The 22,339-nt window shown below is 36.5% G+C and overlaps 2 protein-coding genes across 3 annotated transcripts; both read right to left on the reverse strand.

The window, feature by feature from the left end:
• Positions 1–1,624: 1,624 nt before the first annotated feature.
• LOC142610498 (uncharacterized) lies at positions 1,625–6,435 on the reverse strand. Of its 2 annotated transcripts, none has more exons than XM_075782319.1 (6): positions 6,241–6,435; positions 5,444–5,575; positions 5,243–5,332; positions 5,011–5,150; positions 3,062–3,110; positions 1,625–2,322 (listed from the first exon to the last, which is right to left on the reverse strand). In XM_075782319.1, exons 2-6 carry the CDS (start codon positions 5,570–5,572, stop codon positions 2,122–2,124), a joined length of 609 nt encoding a protein of 202 aa, XP_075638434.1. In that variant the 5' UTR covers positions 5,573–5,575; positions 6,241–6,435; the 3' UTR covers positions 1,625–2,121. The 2 variants fall into 2 exon arrangements, with proteins under 2 accessions (XP_075638434.1, XP_075638428.1); XM_075782313.1 differs by having other exon boundaries at positions 5,444–5,572; positions 6,241–6,427.
• A 2,242-nt stretch (positions 6,436–8,677) lies between these two features.
• On the reverse strand, positions 8,678–12,411 carry LOC142644385 (nucleoside diphosphate kinase 3-like). Its single transcript, XM_075819014.1, has 7 exons — positions 12,174–12,411; positions 11,714–11,854; positions 10,277–10,314; positions 10,111–10,161; positions 9,777–9,944; positions 9,581–9,693; positions 8,678–9,114 (listed from the first exon to the last, which is right to left on the reverse strand). The coding sequence occupies exons 1-7, from the start codon at positions 12,262–12,264 to the stop codon at positions 8,994–8,996; spliced, it is 723 nt and encodes a 240-aa protein (XP_075675129.1). The 5' UTR covers positions 12,265–12,411; the 3' UTR covers positions 8,678–8,993.
• Positions 12,412–22,339: the final 9,928 nt, after the last annotated feature.

Genomic DNA, 22,339 nt, shown 5'->3' on the forward strand with positions numbered 1-22,339 from the left:
AAATCGATTGATAATATATACAATTTTTCCAATTTGTTTTCACGATTAATGTTTAATTTATTTAGCTGTGATGAAATCATATGAATATAATATTAATATTACTCTAATAAGAATTTATTACCTTTTTAGTAAGTCATTAGGTTGTGCCGTTGTGAAAAAGGTAATAAAATTTATGTATATTCATACTCATTATAAGGCCAAAGCAAGTATGAAAGTAATGGGCTTTTACCGGTTGAAAGATTTCATTTCTTTTTAAAGCTCTGATTCTTGGCTTTTAAGGAAGTGGAAGCAATGTTGTGAAACATTAGATTAGATTATTGTTTTGAACCTAACAAGGCAGTGATTCATTTTCCATTGTATGCCAAATGAAGAAAGATCAATGATACAATTGCAAAGGCCATTTAGTGATAGCTTCTACATTATTTAAATAACATTTAGAGGGATATTACAAATTTTATTGTGTAATATTTTGAGTGAGTAGTGGAAATAAGTGTTTAGGACTAAGGTTTAGTCCTGATAGTCTATATAAGAGCACCTTGCACTTCAAAGTTTTAAGTTAATAATGGAAATAAGTGTTATTTTTTGCACTCCTTGAAACAAGAGTTGCATACCTTGAGGAATGCTGCAGTGGAGGTATTTATACTCTTAATTGGAACATGCTTAACCCTAGGATTTCATCATTGCCTACCCATCCCACTTTCAACCAACATAACATGTCTCTATTTGTTTTGCCAATTTGAGGCACGTCCTTATTATTACCCATCCCACTTTCAACAAACATAATGTCCTTATTTGTTTTGCTAGTTTAAAACACGTTTCTAGATAATGACTGACTTTGGCAAAGAGGATAAATTAAATCGCATTAAATTTTGAGTGAGAACAAACATAACATGTCTTTATTTGTTTTGTCTGTTTGAAGCTCGTTTCTAAATAATGACTGACTTTAGCAAATGGGCTAAATTAATTCGAATTAAATTTTGAGTACACAGTTAGAGGCAATAAATACGATCTTGACCAATTTGATCTCTTGACCCACTTTTTAAGAGAGATCCCGTCCCTACTAAGTGGACAAGTGAGATCCGCATACAGATATCACCTGCCAATCTGTCATCAGATAAAATTTTTATCCTATCCTTATATTGTATATTGACCTCTCACACAATTCTTCTTCCAGGAGGATTTAAACCTACCCAAAACGGTAGGGGTACGATTTCGCAGCGGATGACTAATTAATTACAGAGGTTACTACTCCAGAGAGCAGAGGTACCATTTTGCTGAGGATGATTAATTAATTACAGAGGTTACCATCACAGAGAGCAGAGGCAAGGCTTCGCTATTAAATCATGAACATTGGGGTCGGTATACCACAAAAGAAAGACATCAGAAGTTGTTAACCACGATGTGCAAAAGAAGCTATTAAACAAGGTGTGTTGGATTACTTATATATTCTCTTAAACATATTGTTTGAATCAGAATATTATTTTTCTTTTCCTACATACGCGACGGCTGCAACCCTGATAGCATAACCAGCTGCTACATCATTCGAAAAAGTATCCCGCATTGGATATATACATCTTTCATTTCACATTGTGTGAATCTTCTATAACCATGAAATCTACACAAATTGAGAGGGAAAACAAATAGATAGATAATTATTGCAATCATCCAATAATTACAATCCACAAGGAATGTATCCTACAAAAGCAGTAATTGGAAAAAGTAACACAAGATGGGCAAAGACAAGTTCAGTCATCCACATTGGACGTGTCAAACCTATGCACAACACCCAGATAGTAGAGGTTAAGTCACTGCAGTCAACGAAAACAAGAAAGATGGCAACCAAATCAATGTGCAAAAGCAGGGATTACCATCATCAATCTATGATAAAGTGCTATACACAGCAAGTGCAAAGGAACCAAAATGAATTACAAATTGTCAAATTGTCAAGATTGAGAAGAAAAGGACGGTAACTAAACTTGAAAAAGAGGCCATTGATCTTGCATTTGGGCACTCTCAGCTACTCCAACTTGCATCAACTGGATATGCAGGAAGACCAAGTAGATATGAATCACCAGAACCTTTTGCAGACGATACCCAATTTAGCTGGCTCACTGGTTCGAATTATTTGCCAAGTCGGCCTCTTGCCCATGGTGGTCTTTGTTGGCCACCACCATTACGTTGTACAGCATTGTTACGTTGTACAGCATTGTTCTGGCGTGGCAAGTTCCTCATCCTCTGCTCCTTCATGTTTGCAAACAGCGAGTCTAGTGTCTGAGACCTCTGCTTGGTCACTGGCTGCGCCTGCTGCTGCGGTGGCATTGACTGCAACACCATATATAAAACTCATCAATATTATTTACTTTGCATGGTGAGACTGGAAGTGAGGTTAAAAGCTACTGAGCATGATCTGGTGATCCTATCACCCATTAAGCAACAGCTTAAATGTATCTCTTGACAAAAAAAAATGAGTCCAACAACTTGTTGGCTCAACCTATAATATGGACAAGTAAAAGTAAATCCACGTCCAATCTTGTTGTCACAACCCCTTACGTCAAACCAAGTTACAAAAAGCTACCCATAAACCCTTGTACAGAGAGCTACTCTTTAAGGCCATGCAATTCACACTACTTCATTTATTTTCTATAAAAGATAATAAAGAATATAAAATACTTCCCCTTGTTTGGTCATGTGGAGAAGCAGGAGGAAAATAAAGAGCAGATAAGACATTTTAATAACTTTTGTTCTTACAACCAGTTTCTCCCCAAAACTCACCTAGTTTGGAAAGTAAATTTTCATTGGACCATTGATTTCTCATTCACTAGCCCAACAATGAAAATCAACAGATTTTCAAAACCCTCTCTCTCTCTCTCTCTCTCTCTCTCTCTTATTTTGATATAAAAGATTTTCAAAACCTTCTCCATTTTTTTCTTCTTCAGTGGTAAACCAAACTTAGTGTAATGATTAATATTATGAATAACAAGCTTACTGATCCTACTCAATGATGTTATAAATAATTTTCAAGGAGATGAAGATTGATGCAGCTGAGAAGTCAAATAAATACCTTTGCCACAAAGCCTCCATTTGCAGCGTGCCTCTGGATAAGTGGACCCCTGCAAGCAGAAATATAAACAAGGATTGGAAAACATAAAGAGAACATACCATCAAGAGCTGAGTCCAACAAGGGAAATATTCAAGACGCCCCAGTATCAATACCAAATAATAACATCATAGGACCACCGTGCAATTTACATTCACAAGGAGAGTCAGGCATCTTACCCTGACAGATTCTATTTATATCCAACTAAGAGAAAGTTAACACAAACCATTTCAGGAAAAAACAGTAACTTCAATATAGTGAAGACTGGAACTCTGAAGTGTGAATTCTCTTAAATTTCTGTAAAAGCTCTTTCCAATCACAAAGCATGATGAGTTCAAACCTTGCACCCCGATTGAATGGAAACAAAAGTAAAGACAACCACGAGAAGCTGAATTGGGGAAAAACCACAATGGGCTTATTTCTCCATTCAATTCAATAAACAAGAGACTCTGTCCAAGGAAGCTCCAAAATGAGTCTTGAAAACTAAGCGTAGTATTCACAGTAGCGATGAAAGCTTTTGCACAAAAATGAGTATCCAATTTCCACACCTTGTCAAACTACATTAAAACCAAACTACATTGCCAACAGCGCTGCCAACCACTAAATGAATTTGAAAATAACTAACAGGAGCAAAACTCTATGCTCCTTTTTGACATTCAGCTACTACCCAAAACTCCAAACTTGGTTATCTCAAGCAAAAATAAATTACTCTAAATGAAAACCCGAAACACATGAATCTTGTTTAGTTGGCCAAGAACCATCCTTTTTAGATCCATCCCATAGCAAAACACAGTTGAAGACCAATCACCAAGAGCATAGGCAAGAAAAAAGAAAAGCAGAGATGAAGTGTCAGTCAGATGGAGTAGAAATAGCAGACGAGTTCCAAAATGTAGAAATCTCTTGTAATTGACCCTAAGACTGAAGGGTGTGCATCCCACAGCATTATCTTCCAATTCACATAAATTATCAAAATGTCTGCAGGCCAACAATGCTCTGTGGACAATGATTAAACCAAATCCTACAAATCTCAAGAATGAAATCTGACGGCTAAATGGAAAAGCAGCAGATCTCATCATGGAGGATATGGAAAAATTAGCATGCATGTCGATAAAACGACTGTAACCATCAGAAAGATTCAGACTCATAACCAGAAAAAGTGGAAACTGCCGCACTCACTAGGAAACCAGAAAACATCCAGTTTGGAGCATATGTAAAATAAGCATACATGTGGATAAAACAACTGCAACCTTCAGATAGATTCAGATTCATAAACCAAGAAAAGCAGAAATTGCCGCACTCAGTACAGTAACAAGAAAACATCCAGTTGACACTGCAAAAAATGTAAACTTTTTCCTATCAAGCAATGAGCCACTTAAAATGCACAATGTGAACTTTTCCAGTGCATTAGCTATCTTCAAATAATACCACCAAACAAACTTCCATAGATCACACTTAATTCACAATTCCATTAAACCATTTCCTTCCAATCATATCCCTGTTTATCACTTGTAAACCACTACCTCAACAGCCAACCCAAATAACAAAACTCCAATTTCCAAATACGTACAGCGACATTCAAATTAAAGTGCTCTGCCCACACTATGTCACACTTTGCACACCACATATATGAAGATTTATAATGCAAGAATGCTATTCAGGATGGCAATAGGAAACAGTCAACACTTGGAATTATTCCCAAATTGGCTGATTCTGGTGGAAAACAAATCATATGCGACTTATTTATACATTAACAGGAAGCACATGGCAGATGTGATCAATTCTATAGAAGAGCCACACTTTTACCTGCAATTATTTATCAAAAAAAAATCCCATCAGATGCTTAACTATTGTCATCGCCACAATAATGAGGTTTAAGCAGTATAAGGGACAAATAGACCTTTGGGATGAAATACCTTGTCTTGTTCCAATTAGCTGCCCTGTTACGACCAAAAGCTCTATTGCGAAGCGGAGCAGCTGCAGCCTTCCGTGCTGCCTCAGTTGCCAGAGGAAATTGGTTCCCCTGAAAATTTGACCTTCTCTGAGCTAAGGCCCCCTGATTACCATTGTTGAAAAAAACAAAGAAACGTGAGATCATGGGCAAAATAAATAAACAAATAATGCACTTTAGCAGCAACCATTTCATACCTGTCTAAGTGATGATCTTGTATCCATAAAACGTCGAACCGTTGTAGATTTATCTCGAGCAATATTATTGGGAAACTTCTGAATTTTGTTCTGAATGGACAGAGGATTCATATATTATGATAACAGCCCAAGAAAAGAGAGCATAAATTATAGATGATATCAGAGAGGTAAGTTTGCTTTCACAAAAAAAAAACTTCTTACCGGAACCCTTCGCTGCTTCCTCCCCCTGGACTTAGGGTTTTTAGACATTTTGATGATGTCTTCTAAGGCCATGTCCATTTTTTTCTCTGTGAGGGCAATTGCCTCAGTTGTAAGAGGTTTAGTTGCCATCTGCTAGAGAATGTTGAAGTCAGTCATAAAATATAAGATAAACAAAGCAAAATAACATGGCAACAGAAACATCTTCACAGACTACCAATTATAAAGAGATAAACAACAAGTTAAAAGAAACCTCCACAGTGGTACATAAACCAAAGCATATCAACAAAGACCTTTGAAAATTTACTTCAAAACATTCAAACTCTTACAACCATGAACTATAAGAATCAAGGGGATTAATTATCTTAACAAATATTTAACCGTAAAATACCTCAAACAATCTATGCACCTAGAAAAGTAGATATTTGAAACAAATTTCTAATCTAAATTTATAAAAATCAAACATATTTCGCAATAATATCAAAATTGATTAGGGCAATAAAAAAAATAATTAGCAATATACTTGAATCTCAGATTCTTCGCTGCTTTTAGAACCCTGGAACATAAAAGAAAATCCACGAAAAATAAGCCTAATACAACACCAAAGCCAAGCTTGAATTGAAGCTATACGATACCAAAATCAAAATCATAACTCGTATCTTCTCTATTCCATGTTTTCTCACCAACCAAACAGAAAACTTTTCATACAACTATGACCGAACAATAAGCACAAACATGATTAAAAAACTAACTAAACAAAAAAAAAAATTAGGGCTAGGGTTTTGGAATCGAAGACTCACCGAGATAGAAAGTAGGATTCGACGAAAATCGAAATCAAGAAGCAATGCAAGCGAAGATTTTGATGATTTTGAGAGAAAATTAGGGTTAGGGTTTAGAGAATATATGGGGAATTGGGAAAACGCGGAGAGCAATTTGGGAGTTTCGTGAAAACTAACAGACAGCTTCCTCGAAAAGCGACCCGTGTGAATGAGTGAGTGAGAGAGGGTATTTAAAGTATTTATAGTAACTGAAGGACGCGGTCCGTGTGAACGGCGGATTTCGATTCCGCATCAAATGGAAAAAAGTTTTACCTTTCTAGGAAAATTTTTCCTATGTTTTTTTTTTCCTACTCCAGTAAATGATAATGAAATCTTCTTGTTATTTTCTTGTAGTTAAAAAAAAAAAATAAAAAACTGAAACAGTCAAAGAATTCCTAATTCTTGATTTTACCAGTTTTGGAGGATTTTTATCCGATTGAATTAGGGTTTAGTTTTTAATACTATGCTTTCATTTGATTACATGACTTGTTCAATTAGTTGTGAGTAACCATGTAATGGTAGAAGGAAATTTCTCAAAAGTCAAAACTAGTTTGCAAACTATTGGGCTATGCACATTTATAGGATTTAAAAATTAATAAATATAAACTAATTTAAATATAAATATATTAAAATATTAAATGACATATCACGATTTAGGGTGAGTTTGGCTGGGCTTTTTGAAAAAGTGCATAATGAAAAAGTTGAGTTTTTAAAAAGTGCATAATGAAAAAGTGATTTTTCAAAAAACTGAGTGTTTGGTAAAAACTGTTAAAAAGTGCTTTTTGAAAAAACTGAGTGTTTGGCTAGCACTTATAAAAGTGGCAGTTTGAAGGGTAAATTACTAAAGAGGACAATGTCTATATAAAAAGAATTTTTTGTTTTAATTATCTCTTTTAATGCAAGTTATGGACACAATATTTTCACAAAAATTTCCCAATAAAGTTTATATAACAAGTTTTTAATAGTAGGAAAAAAAAATGTCACTAGTAGGTCTAGATGAGAACTAATAACAACTTACTATGTAAACTTTATTATGAAATTGTTATAAAAATATTATGTCAATAGTACTATTTATTTTCTAAAAAAAAATAGTACTAACTTAAGAAGTTTAGAGATATAATAAAATGTCACAATATTTTCACAATACTAATTTAAAATTAATCTTTGTAAAATAAAATTTTATTAACACTTATCTTTTAAATGAGTTGTTCTAGTACCCATAATTTTTTCTCCACTACATACTCTATAACATCACAACTTAAAAAAAAAAAATTGTAAAATAATTTGTGTTCTTACTCATTATATTTTCTTCTAAGTTGCATAACCAAACCCAAAAACTCTTTTTTCTTTTTTTTTTCTTTCACTTTTTTCTCCTCCATATCTTTTGTTCGTCCTTATCTCCTTCGTCCTTATCTCCTGATCTTCTTATCTTCAGTTCCTCCAGACACACACACCCACCCACCCACCCACCCACACACACACACACACACACACAGAGATAAGAGAAGACGAAGAAGAAGACGAACGAACACACACACAGAGATCAGAGAAGACGAAGAAGAAGACGAACGAAGAAGAAGACGAACGAAGAAGAAGACGAACGAAGCAGAAGAAGAGGAAGAAGCAGAGAAGACGAAGAAAGCAGAAGAAGAGGAAGAAGATTCACCCAGCGGAGTAGAGAGATGAGATGAGAGGAATGAAGGTCAGGGTAATTTGGTAATTTTCGGACTCGCCCAACGGATAGTTAAAAATGCTGCTGAACCTTTTATTTATGGACCTTCAGACCTCCATAAACGGATTGGGCGTTTTTACCTTGGCTCAAAACGCAACTTTTACCAAAAAGTTGCTTTTTTGCTTCACCAAACGTCCAAAGCAACCCAGCTTTTACATAAAGCTACGTTTCAGCCCCTAAAAGCCCAACCAAATGGGCACTTAATCTTGATTAAATTTCAGTTCAGCTTTAAAAACTTTGAACTTCTCTTTCAGCCAGACATACCCATTAATTGGTCATGCTCTTTTACCCCTCATCATTGGATCCGACTTTTTTAGACTTAAAAATTCTTGAGTTCCTAGGAAACTCTTGGGGGTAAAGTTCGGTCGCTTTTCATCATTCGATATTAGTAGTAAACTATTAATGGCAATGATCAGTGATCACATCACATCAGCCTCCCATAAAATAAACTTTTTTTTATTTTATACATCCCATAAAATAAACTTGATACTCAATTAAAACGAAAATCTACCAACTTCTGTGATTAAATATGATATAATCTCTTTTTCTTTTTTTCTTTTTTTTCATATATATATATATTAAATAATTATTTATAAGTCATGCAATCTTAATTATCAGTAATGAATTCAACCGTTGACATAGACCAAACTCTGTGTAATGCATCCTCCTACGGTGTAAAGAATGTCATGCAAAACCAATCAATTTCATATCTTAAGCGAGGGACAATAACCAAATAGAAATTGTACCTGTGCTACCTGGTGGTGGCCTATGATATGAATTCATAATTAAAACTAACTCGTTTGATAAGTGTTGTCCCATGAAAAAGAGGTGAAACTAATTATTACAAATGTTTCGTGTCTGCCCATTGTGTGCAGAAAATTGATGTTACCAACTTATAATTTATCACTCACCTCACCAAAAGACATTTTTATTTCTAACAATTTTGCTTCAACCCTGCTTCTCATGCGGGGTCTAACTCACTCAAAGAAAAAGGAAAAAATGATTAGTTTCCATAGACCCACTTCTCTGAGTTGCTTGTATAAGTAACCAATTCCTCTGGTTTGAACCACAAATTGATTTCATCCTTGGCGGTCTCTGGACCATCACTCCCATGGATGATGTTTCTACATGGCGAACAACAAAAGCAAGATCATGATAACAAAGCAACGAACAGTGTATGCATGTGGAAAGCAAAAGCACAATTGTCACCAGGCCCATGATAATTTTACTAACAAAAACAAGGGCCCAGTTATTGTTTGCTACTCTACAGTGAGAAATTGTAACTTTAATGGCAAATATCACAAGTAATAAAACCAGATCGCACATAGGCTAAGTAATTATCAAGATGTACCACCGCGCATCCTTGACACGATGGTCACTTTACAGGTATAAGTGCTTATGGGGTGTGTGTATATAGAGGGGCAAAGACCGGGATATAAGTCTCCAAGAAGAAGCTTTACATACATATACACTTAGATTAGACTAGAGTAAAATTTAATTCAGATAAAAAAAAATAAAGAAAAAAAAAAGATGTAAATGCCTATATGGTAAATTTAAGAAACCAAAAACTGCTATTATTCAAAGCAATACCTTCCAACGACAACAGCCAGATCGCCCCTGATAGTTCCAGGTTCTGATTTCTGTGGATCTGTAGCTCCAATCAGTTTTCGACCATACTTTATTACTCCCTCTCCTTCCCAGACCTGTATGGACAATTAGAACAATTGAGTTCGGCTAACTCACAAGTTGTGGTAACCAATAAGATGAGAGTTATAGATTTTCTAACCATTGCAAGAACAGGGCCAGAGCTAAGGAAATCGCACAGGCCATTGAAGAAAGGTCTTTCCTTCAGATCATGGTAATGCTTCTGTGCAAAATCCTTTGAAGGAATCACAATTTTAACGGCCACGAGCTTAAAACCTTTCCTCTCAAAACGAGATATGATCTCTGAAATCTGGAACACAATAACATGTCTTAGATGAGATAAATATCCTGTTACCAGCCTAAAAAGACCAACCAACAACTCAACCCCACTGAGTGGTATACATTAGGCAAAGTCGTTTTGAAACAGTGTGAACAGGTTACTAAATTTTTTTGCAAGAAGTCTAATGGTATCTTACCAGCCCTCTCTGCACTCCATCAGGTTTGATTGCAATGAAAGTGCGCTCCAGCTGAATAGAGAAGAACAAGTAAGATAATTAGTCATTGAGCAACACAATAGGCAAATGAGAGATTGAATTGGAGTAATAATGAAATAGATATGTAATAAAATGGTTATTAGAGTACCTCTGCAGCATATGCCTCCTGTTCCTGAAGCATGTAAGCTGCAATCACAAAGAAAAGAAAAAATATGATCAGAAATTGGAGAGAGAGAGAGAGAGAGAGAGAGAAACTGTATCATAATATCATGCAGCCAGAAGAGGACAGTGACATGCTATCATAAATGACACGCCCCTTAAGATTCAGTTATTGTTCAAATTACACCAATAAGTGATATAACCCATATAATAAAATTATAGGGTTGTACAAGCAGGACACTTGATGTATCAGGCACTTACAATTTTTTGCCAATATGATTAAAACGATCCATAACTCTTGCTGGAGGTCTCTCAAGATTCCATACAGGAGATTATGACATTTGATCAAACAACTTACTAAAACAATGTTTAAACATTCATGTGTGTGTGTGTGTGTGAGAGAGAGAGAGAGAGAGAGTGAGAGACCACAACGTCAGACAGTAAAAGGATCAGCATGAAATGTGATCAATGCAGAAGTACAACTGTAGCTGAAAAATGTTTGTAGTTTGGGGTTCAGGTAAAATGTTGGGGAAATTCAGGAAAATAGTCAATTCTAGAATACATCCAAGGTTATAATTTCAACCCATTACCATGCACAAGCATGGTATAATTTTTTTAGAAGAGGTACCAGATGCCACAATGCTACATTTAAGCAAGGAACATGGCTCCTCTTTCCTTCCACCCCAGACTACAACACTGACCCCTGCTCATACCTTTTACTTTTAAGCCATCATTTCCTTTTACTCCCATGAAAAATATAGGTAAGAAATATATTTCGCAACTATCCACTAACAAAACCAATCCAAATGCCACATAAACAACAGCATCATTATTAAACCTAAAACAAATGAACATGAAGCAAACAAACATACACATATAAACCGTCACAATCTTATCAATTCGAAGGGAACATAATCATAACCAATTAAAGTATGATTATCATCTCAACAGTTTAAAAGCACATCACAAAAAAAAGCCAAAAACACACTTTAAATCCTAAAATTTGACCCAACTTCCAGTTTTGTCCCCAAATTTTAGCAATTTGGTTCTGGAATTTTTTTTTAAAGTATTAATTTATTCATTCTTTTCTTCAGTCCACGCTCTATCTCTACTTAACCTCCTATTTAAAGAAGTTAACAAATCTCATGTGTTGACCCATCAATCAAGTGAGAACACCTTAAACTTTTGGACAACAATAAATCCAGGGACACCCAATTTCACAAAATGCCGAAGTGATTGACTGTGAATGGTCGACACTTTCTGCACACTACTTTTTACATGGATTCACTTTTTTTTTTGTTCACCGCTCACAGTCGACCACTTTAACATGTTGTGAAATTGGGTACGTCAATTGGGATCCAACTTTTAACCAAATTTTAACGACGAGCTCAACAAAATTTATAAAGATGGGGTTTTTAGTTCGAACCTGCAGCAGAAACGCCAATCGCTCCTGCAATCCATTCTCTTGATGCATTCTCCGAACCCGCCTTCCCGTAACTTGAAGCAAAAAACGGCAGCTTGTTGCCACTCAACGACACCGCTGCAGCCGCAGCTACAGCTCTCCCTTCTGCAAATACGACAAGTCGGTTTCATCAAACATAAATCTCTCACTCCAATATATACAAATTATTAACCAAAAAAATTCACACAGGCACAACCCAAATCATCAAAGAAAACATATTTCAAAAAAACCAAAAATCTATAAGCATAATCAACAGCACAACAACTCGATCAGTGCTATTTTATTATAAAAATTATAAATAAAAAAAAAAGTTTTTTGCTAAATGGGTTTCTCATAAAACAGTTTTTGAACCGATAACTGTTACACAGACGAGAGATTTAGCTGAGAAAGCAGAGTATAAAAAAGAATGAGCTAAAGAAATTACCAGAGTGAAAACGAGAGGCCTTGGAGGAGGAGGAGGAGAGGATTGACCTGGCAGCTCTAGAGGCAGATCGAAAAATCTGAGGAGAGCTCATTTTTTTTTTTTAGTTTACTTTTTTTGTTGTTGTTGTTGTTTTGGTTGAGAAATGAGACGTGGGAAGTGAGAAGAAGAGAAAGAAGTGTGCGATGCTGAAATGATAAAGAGAGAAATGAATGAGTGAATGTAAAACAGAGAGACAAACAAGGATTGGTTTGGTTTCCTTTTTACTTGGGGTGCTTTCAGGTCAAACCCTACCCGAAACTCCGACCCCATAAAAGTTTTAACTACCCGTTTGGAGTTTTGAACCTTTTGGCTTTTGGGTCTAGATCTGTGTGCAGAATGGTGCCGACGCTGCCGTACAAACAAATAGTACAATGACAAACAAATTGATAAGAGAATACTTTATGACCAATTTTTTTTATAGAAAATTCAAAACAAATTTTATGGGATAAATTATATTTGGTTATAATTTGAATTCTTCACTAAAATAATTTTATTGTCTATTAATAATAATATGTCACGTAAAATTTGTTATAAAAATGTTATGCATATAGCATTTCTTAATTAATAAGCTATTGATTCTCTAAGAAAAATGCTACAACATATATGAAAGGCTTTTGTTGAATCTGGTCCTTGTTAATCATCAAAACAATTCAAAAAAAAAAAAATTTATGATTTTTTGAAGTTTGGATATCAAACCATATTATGCTAACAAATGAAATTCCATTCAACAAAAGCACCCAAATCTTGGAAGTCTCAAAATTTTAATTTTGAGTCTAAAATAAGTTAATCACCACAATTATATAAACACAAGTCATTTGTGTTTTTTTCTTAGTGGGATTTATTTTTTCTTTGTTAGTAGAATTTTAGGAATTTTTTGAATCAAAATATACAGTATGTTGTGTGTAATATAACTTATTTTACCCTCCGTTAAAAGTAATCATAATTTTTTAGTGGAGTTTGTGCTTTGCCTTTCTATTAGAACCCATTTCCACCCCCCCCCCCCCCCCAATTGGTCTATATGTAGTTTCATCCTTAATTATGTTGGAGCTACATAACATCAAGTAAGAGTTTAGAATACACAATTCCCATGGATTGAATTAGTAAATTGTGATTTGAATCCTAAATGTTTCTATTGGAAAAACTAAAGGTACTAATTGAGTTACAAGACTTTTGACCACACTAATAATAATAATTTGACATGTTAGTACGTTGTGAAATTGTGTAAATAAGTATTTGTTGGTTATGTTAAAAGAAGTATGTGATGATAAAACTTTTTACTTCAGTGGGTTATTTGTTTGTTCTGTCTGTTTCAATAGAAAACTTTATGTGAAGATGATTATTAGTGTTCTCCTATGTTTGGTAGTATTATATAAAAAAAAAAGAGTACGAAAACTATTTATAGTCAACGAAAAACCCTATTAAAAGTATGACTTATTTTTTAAGGGTTGTTTTTCGTTAAAATTTTTCAAAAAAATAACTCTATTTTATGCCAAGCTAAATAAGAAAAGTCAAGAAATAGTCTTTCAATTTATTTTTAAGATTCCTGCCAAATATAAGAAAATAAAATAATTTTTCAAAAAATACCTTTTTTTATATAGAAAATGATTCATAGAATAAGCTTTAGTCTACAAATATGATCAATTCTTTTTAAGACGGGAGTCCACCCATATATAAGGTGGATCGCATGTGGGAATTATATGGGTCCTATGATGCAGGTATTTTAAATAAATTGGAACAAATTTTATGAGGTCCCAAGTCCCAACTGAGGAATCATATTCTCTATTATTAAAGTTACGAGGGCAAGAAAAATGAAGAACTTTAATACAAAAAGTAACCTAATAAGTCAAATACAAATTTTAGAATTTTGAGAGTAGTCTCATTCACTTTTTTTTTTTTTCCTTCCCAATTTCTCAATTTTGATAATTATTTCACCCAAATCTATTATTTAAGAATAAAAAATCTTATTAGTTGAAGTAATTAAAATCCACACCCTCTTTCCACGTTTATCACACCATATTTTTTAACTATTGCTTACCATTCCTATGACTAACTACCATTTAAAAAAAAAAAAATCGTTTTTAATTCGAATCTTTCTTCGCATGTGTATTTATTTATTTATTAATTTTTTTAAGAAGGCATGTGCACCTGTAATTAATCCATGGGAAATTTTAGCACGGAAATACGGGTAGCCTCCTAAGAAATCAATCGTCCAAACTCCAAATCAGTACAATTAAAAATTATGGTTAAAAATTGACATTTTTTTTTAAAAAATTAAAAAAAAAATAATCACATGGTTTGTTTATGATCAGATTCAAATGGTTACAGTGTTGAACAAGATACTCTACTGTTTTACTCAGGAAAAAAAAGAAAAGAAAAGAAAAGATATTGTTATTCAAGATACGAATAAAGATAAATTGTAAGGGGTGGAGCTTGTGTCTAGTGGCTTGGACACAAGCCGGACCCAATTGTAAGAAAGTGTCTCATTCACATACTCTCTCTCTCTCTCTCTCTCTCTCTCTCTCTCTCTCTCTATATATATATATATATATATATATATACACACATATATATATACTTGTTGTATTGTGCGCGCAAACTCTTATCTATGATGTAACCTCTATTCCTCGTTAAGCAATAAAATTTCAATTTTCCTATAAAAAAAGAGAGGTTGCATTAAATAAATTAGCTTCTTATTGCCCAAACATAGAGCAAATTAGAAGAGGTGAGTTAAAATTTTGATTCCACAATTTAAAAAAGAAACGAGAAACATGAGGGATTTTGTTCAAGTAAAATTGCAGAAGGAGGAAACTTCATCTTTTTGTCTATTTTGTCAATAGAAAGAAAATTGGGAAGCTTCTTTTCTATTTACAAATACTTGACTTGTGAGCAGGGACGGCCAACAAACATTGAGGCCTAAGAAGATATATTTAAATAGGGCATTTTTATTATTAATTAAACAACATTTAACTAGTTTTCATACTATAATTTTTTATGTAACAAAAATGCATTCCTTTTATCTTGTAGTATGTATTTTGTTTGAATAAATGCTAAAATTATAACAAATTTTACTACGAAAAACTTACAAATGTTGTAGCAATGAATGTGATTAATGACACTTTAGAAAGATAGTAAACAAGTATTTTTTTATATAAGATAGAATTTCAACTCTAACCTAATCTAAGTGTATATGTGTGTGAAGTTCTCTCTTGAAGACTTGAATCCTGACCTTTGCCCCCCACACCCTACAAGCACTTATACTTGTGAAGTGACCATCGCACCAAGGGTGCACGGTGATAATAAATAAGTATTTGAATGAATGATGTTAGAGATATTATAAATTTTACAACATAATGCTTATAAAGATGTATCACTAAGTAATTTAAAAATGTATTTAATAGGTTATTGACGTTTACAAATCATATTAATTGTCACATCTATTTGTAAATGTTTTAAAGTAAAATTTATAGTATTTTCCTATCTAAATTATTTCTTGTAATTAGTGACACATATTTGCAAACCCTATGTTTTTAAAGTTGTATTATCTTTAGCATTACTCAATTCTTTGGGACTTCTTAAAAGTAGAGGAAAAAAGTCAAACTAATTTTTTTTTTCTATATCTCAAAAAAAATATTTAAAAAATATATATTTCAATTTTTGTCCCAAAATTTAGGGGCCTTTTTCTAGTAGGGGGCCCTAGGTGATTGCCTAAGTGGCCTAGGCCTAGGGCCGGCGCTACGTGTGAGCAGATGTAGACAGAAAGAACCTATTCCTTGCCATAAATAGAAACCCTTTTTCACCCAATAGGGAAAAAAAAAAAAAAAAGGAGGTGGGGAATAAAAGGTATGGCAAAAAAGTTCATAACTAATTAATCATTTTTCCTACGACAAGCTCATCTCAAGCGCTAGAATTGGTGCTGCTGAATTTTATTCTTTATTTTTACAATTTGATATTTACAATGGTGAATGAAAGATTTGGTGAAATATTATTAGTATTGCTTCTAGTCTTCTACGCTTCATTCTCTATTATTGACAATTTACCATCTCGACAACTATTAAAAAAATTGTGAAAAAGTTAATTTTAATAAATAAGTTATTTTTTTCCCTAATCACTATTATTTTATCTTGAAAACTATATCATGATTGTTAAGCTTGAAAATTTTGTAGTTTAGACTTCTTTGTTAATTAATCATGAACTTATCTCTGATATGTGATCTACAATACAATTATATAAAAATACCAAAAAAAAAAAAAAAGATTTGATGACAAAGTGAAAAATCAATGACATAACTCTTCAAAGGGAAATCCACTCTGGGGGTAGACGATTCTATAAAAAATCCACTATGAATAAATAGTTACAAATGGTCAAAACATACACAAAACTTTTGTAGCTTAGACAGGGCGGCTTGATGCATTTGAGGGCATAAGGCGAAATAATTTAAAATTGAGGCTTTTTACATATTTAAATATAGTTTTTTTTTAAAAATAAATATCATTTAAACTCTATTAAAATTCATTACTAATTAACATGAACCGTGCAATTTTTTTTAGAAAGTCTATAGGTATAAAAAATTTGACAAAACTTTTCACACTTGCTGATGTAGTGGAATTAGTGTAGTCAATACCGTATCGGTATTGGCCGTAGCGGCTGGTATGTACCATATCGGTACGTATATTGGTATCAAAATACTAACGTTTCATACCAGTTTAAATACCGGCCATACCGGCCAATTTCAGGCAATACCGGCTGATACCTGGCGTACCAGCCGGTACAGAAAAAAACTTTTTTTTTTTATTTATTTATTTTTAATTTTGTAATTTTTATATTTTTGTAAAGACAAAATGATAACTTATTTGCATTAACTTATTATTATTATTATTTATTTTCTTAGTATGCAATAAACAATTAAGTTTTCTATTTTTATATTGTGTGTTTTTTTTTTCTTTTAATTGATGCTGTGGGGGGTAAATGTGCTTGAATAAATGTTTGTGTTTTGGGCCTGAGTGGTTGGTACCAGTCTGTTTTGATCAGGGTCTCTAGGCCCACAAGTCAGTCCGTACTATAGAGGTCCAAGGAGTTGTCGGAGGAGGAGTATCTCCTCGAATAGGCCCAGCAATGGCCCTGGGACTTGCTAAACGGGTTAGAGGTAGAATTCTGGAAGGACTGGTGGGTAAAAGTGTGATCGGCGCACCCTTTAGAAGCAGGAGCATGTGAGAAATATATGAGGAAAAAGCTGCTACCACCACATTAAAGGCCCTGCATCTACCTCCCTGGCCGCATTAATGGAGAAATGATCTCTGAGCAGTAGAATTCAGTATTCCTGCCACTATTTGAAGACTTCAAGAAGGTGGTAGACGGGACAAGTATCTAAAAGGAAGATTTGTGTGACACGTGGACAAAACAGGGATGAAGAAGAAGAAGTATATAAGAAGACGAGAGAGGAAAGAAAGGGGGACCGACTTCTTAGCTAAAAAAAGAACTAAGAATTGTAAACTTTAGCGTAGAAAGAGAAGTACAATACAAATCGTCCTCGGCTTGTGTCTGAGGAGGTCTCTTTGTCATATTTGTTTATCACTTGCATAGATTGTGGTACTCTAACCTGTTAATCAGCTTCCAACATCCCAAACCTAGGTTTCAAACTCATACTCTACAAATTTCATTGTATAAGGCTCATTGAGCCTGAGCCCATCACTTGTTTTTGGGTCCGGGTACAATTGTGCACTTACAATTGGCGCTGTCTGTGGGGATCTAGCATTGAAGAAATTGGAATATTATGGCAGGCTTAGGTTCGCATCATGCAGAATCTCAAGGATCCCAGCCCGAAGATCTTTTTGAGCGTCTTGAGTGTCGGAGGGATCGAGAGGGAAGTGTGCATACCGTATATCCTGACGCGAGTCATACGCGTGGTGGAAGCAGTGCCACCCATGAGGATGATGCCAAGGCCATGCAAAGGGAGATTGACCACCTCAAGAAAAAGCTGCGCCGTGTCAAACGAAGGCAGGCTTCACCCCTATCCAATCCTTCCTCAAGGGGGTCCAGGGAAAGCAGTTACAGTTTAAGGTCCAAGACTCCCCCTAGCGAAACCTTCTCTTACGAAGGGGATGACCTACCGGTTGTAAGCATAAGAAGCTTCTCTCCAGGGGCTTGGGGAACGATGCTATGAGCCGAGCGCTACACCAACTCTTTAAATCGCCCTTCTCACGTAGGATTCAGAAGGGAAGGCTCCCTAGACGGTTCACCCAGCCCACCTTCACCATTTATAATGGCAGGACGGACCCGGTGGAACATGTGAGCCACTTTAATCAAAGGATGGCGGTGCATTCTCAGAACGAAACCTTGATGTGCAAAGTCTTTCCTTCTAGCTTGGTACTTGTTGCTATGAGATGGTTTAATGGACTAAAGTCGGGGTCTGTCGATTCGTTCATGGAACTTACCAGGGCATTCGCGTCTCGATTCATTACATACAGCAGAGTTCCTCGACCGTTGGACTCGCTATTATCTATGGCCATGAGGGAGAGTGAGACATTGAAAGCATACTCCGACAGGTATTAGGAAATGTTCAATGAGATCGATGGGGATTTTGATGAGGTGGCGATTAATACTTTTAAAGTGAGCCTTCCCACTGATCATAATTTAAGGAAATCCCTGACCAAAAAGCCCGTATGGAGTGTACGTCGCCTCATGGACCGCATCGACGAGTACAAAAGGGTTGAGGAAGATCAACAACAAGGTAAAGGTAAGGCGAAGGTTATCCCGCAGGAGAGAAGGGATTTCAAGTCGGACAGGTACCATAACAATAAATCGAGGAGAGATTACTCTGAGCAATCTGGCTCAGCCACTCCTCAAGCAGTTAACACTATATTCCGAGAACTAGTGCACCAACTGCTAGAGAAAGTCCGTAAGGAGCCCTACTTCAAGTGGCCCAGTAAGATGGCCGAGGACCCCACGAAGCGAAATCAGAACTTCTTTTGTTAATATCATCAGGATGTGGGTCATACCACCGAGAATTGTCGGACCCTCTGGAACCATTTGGAGCAGCTCGTTAGTGAGGGAAAATTGAAGCAGCACCTATATCAACCAAACGGGCAAGGCAGTCAGTCAGGTTCAAATAATCAGAAGACCAACTCATCTCGGCTGCCCTTGGGAACGATTAACATCATCTTTGCTGCACCTGGTAGGACCGGTTCCTGTCCTACCAGGGTGATGGCAGTGTCACACTCCCAGACCGAGGAGTCTGGCTCTAAGCCGAAGAGGATCAGAGGGAGTGTGCCTATCTTAAGATTCTTTGATGAGGATAAGGTTGGAACTATTCAACCCCATGATGACGCCCTGGTGGTCACGTTGAGGATAGGGAATTAAGACATCAAAAGGGTGATGATCGATCAAGGCAGCGGTGCGGATATTATGTACCCTGATTTATTCAAGGGGTTTAAGTTAAAACTGGAGGATCTCACTCCCTATGACTTGCCATTACTAAGTTTTGAAGGGAAGGCTGTTATACCAAAGGGGCAGATTCGATTGCCCGTATAGTTTGGCTCGAAAAAGGTCGATGTGGATTTCATTGTGGTTGACGCATATTCTCCATACACGGCCATCCTTGCCAGGCCTTGGCTGCATGCTTTGGGTGCCGTCTCCTCAACTTTGCATGTTAAAGTAAAATTCCCTTCAGGGGAATTCATCGAAGAAATTCTGAGCAGCCAATCAGTGGCAAGACAATGCATATCGGCTGCAGTACTGCATCAAGCCAAATCAAAGTCCTCGGCCTCGGCTGTGGAAGACTTGTAGCAATTAACGACTCTGGATGCGCCCAGTGCGTTGACAGCGGAGGATGCCATGTGTGAAGGTATGGAGAGATTCCTTATAACCGATGATCTTGAAAGGTTCTTCCAAGTTGGGACACGGTTACCACATTTAGAGAAGATGGAATTGGTGAAGTTTTTGAAAGACAACATCGATGTCTTTGCCTGGGATCCTTATGAGGCTTCGGGGGTTGACCCAAGTTTCATTTGCCATCATTTGAATGTCAACCCTGCCGTTGTTCCCAGAAGGCAACCGCCTCGGCGCTCTTCGAAAGAGCATTCTGAGGCTGTCAAGGAGGAGGTGCTCAAGCTCAAAAGGGCTGGGGCTATTAAAGATGTTTTCTACCCGGAATGGTTGGTGCACACAGTTGTAGTAAAAAAGAAGAACGGAAAGTGGAGAGTATGTATGGACTTCATAGACCTAAATAAAGCCTGCCCAAAGGACTCGTTCCCGATGCCACGCATCGATCAGTTTGTGGATGCTACGGTCGGGCATCCTCGAATGAGCTTTTTAGATGCTTTCTAGGGCTATCACCAAATACCATTGGCGTTGGGTGATCAGGAGAAGACTGCTTTCATTACTCCAACAGGGAACTATCATTATAAAGTAATGCCGTTCGGGTTGAAAAATGCCAGGGCTACTTACCAAAGGATGATGACCAGAATGTTTGAATCACAACTTGAAAAGACCATTGAGGTATATGTGGATGATATGGTAGTGAAGAGTAAGGCAGTACCTATGCATGTGAAAGACCTGGACGATACCTTTCAAATACTTAGGAAGTACAAGTTGCGCCTTAATGCCTCAAAGTGTTCTTTTGGGGTGGGTTTCGGAAAGTTTCTAGGCTACACGGTGACTCATAGAGGAATAGAGGTGAATCCGGCACAAGTTAGGGCCATTTAGGGCTTGTAACCACCTTGGAATCCAAAAGAAGTTCAGAAATTGATTGGGATGACTGCTGCTCTTAGCAGATTTATCTTTCGGTCAGCTGACAAGTGTAGACCTTTTTTCCAACTGTTAAATAAATGGAAAGGATTCCAATGGTCCGAGGAGTGTGCTTTAGCTTTCCAGCAACTTAAGGAATATCTTTCTCGGCCGCCCATTATGTCTTGGCCGAAAGTCGATGAAATCCTGTTTGCATACCTAGCTGTAGCCATCCATGCAGTCAGCCTGGTTCTTATAAGGGACGACGACGGGGTACAAAGACCGGTTTATTATGTCAGTAAATCCTTGAATGAAGCTGAGGTGCGTTATTTGCCTTTAGAGAAGGCAATTCTGGCTGTAGTCCATGCCACGTGGAAGCTTCCTTACTATTTTCAGTCCCACACCGTTGTGGTTTTGACCCAACTACCTCTTAAGTCAGTGTTACGGAGTGCTAACTACTCGGGAAGGGTAGCTAAGTGGGGAACTATTTTGGGAGCTTTTGATATCAAATACATGCCACGCACCTCGGTGAAGGGCCAGGTTCTCGCGAATTTAGTGGTAGAATTCGCCGAACCATTGTTAGAAGAAACTACGAAGGAATCACACATGGATGAAAAATCAGTTGGCATGATCACGGGCAAAGGACCTCCGATTTGGAAAGTGTATGTTGATGGGGCAGCCAACCAGAGGGGGTCTGGCGTTGGACTTATTTTGGTATCCCCTGAGGGAATTGTCTTTGAGAAATCATTGAGATTAGCGTTCTTGGCCACTAATAACGAGGTCGAGTACGAAGCGGTCTTGGTTGGTATGAATATGGTACGTAGAATGGGGGGAAAGACAATTCATATGTTCTCGGATTCTCAATTAGTCATGGGCCAAGTGACGGGGACTATGGAGGCTAAGGATCCAAGAATCCAAGAGTACCTGACCCAGGTCAAGTGTTTACAATCCGAGTTTGATTCTTTCATATTTTCGCACGTTTCTAGAAGTGGAAACACACATGCGGACTTGTTGGCTACTTTGGCAACATCCTCGGCTCAATGTTTACCCAGGATTATCCTCGTCGAAGACTTGCTAGAACCAGCTCTAACTACTGCAAGTGCCGTCCGTATCCATCTGATAAGGCTTGGGCCTAGCTCGATTTACCCTGTGGTCTCTTTTCTAAAAAGCAATATTCTTCTCGTGGACAAGTCTGAAGTAGATAAGATTCATCGAAAGGCGCCTCGTTTCTGGTTATCCGAGGGTCAGAAATTGTATAAATGCTCATTTTCTGGACCATACTTGCTATGTGTACATCCTGAAGCAATGGAGGCACTTTTGGAAGAATTACATGAGGGAATTTGTGGAAGCCATATTGGGGGAAGATCCTTAGCCCATAGGACTCTGACTTAGGGATATTGGTGGCC

Source organism: Castanea sativa, chromosome 1 (genome assembly GCF_040712315.1).
Source record: "Castanea sativa cultivar Marrone di Chiusa Pesio chromosome 1, ASM4071231v1".
Classification (NCBI taxonomy): domain Eukaryota; kingdom Viridiplantae; phylum Streptophyta; class Magnoliopsida; order Fagales; family Fagaceae; genus Castanea; species Castanea sativa.

Coding starts and splice junctions, on each gene's coding strand:
- LOC142610498 (XM_075782319.1), bottom strand. CDS start 5,572: ATGGCAACTAAACCTCTTACAACTGAGGCAATTGCCCTCACAGAGAAA. Junction 3,111..5,010: donor GCTAATTGGAACAAGACAAG/GTATTTCATCCC, acceptor TTCTGCTTGCAG/GGGTCCACTTATCCAGAGGC. Junction 2,323..3,061: donor ATGGAGGCTTTGTGGCAAAG/GTATTTATTTGA, acceptor ATGGTGTTGCAG/TCAATGCCACCGCAGCAGCA.
- LOC142644385 (XM_075819014.1), bottom strand. CDS start 12,264: ATGAGCTCTCCTCAGATTTTTCGATCTGCCTCTAGAGCTGCCAGGTCA. Junction 11,855..12,173: donor GGCCTCTCGTTTTCACTCTG/GTAATTTCTTTA, acceptor TCGTATTTGCAG/AAGGGAGAGCTGTAGCTGCG. Junction 9,694..9,776: donor CTGGCCCTGTTCTTGCAATG/GTTAGAAAATCT, acceptor TTGTCCATACAG/GTCTGGGAAGGAGAGGGAGT.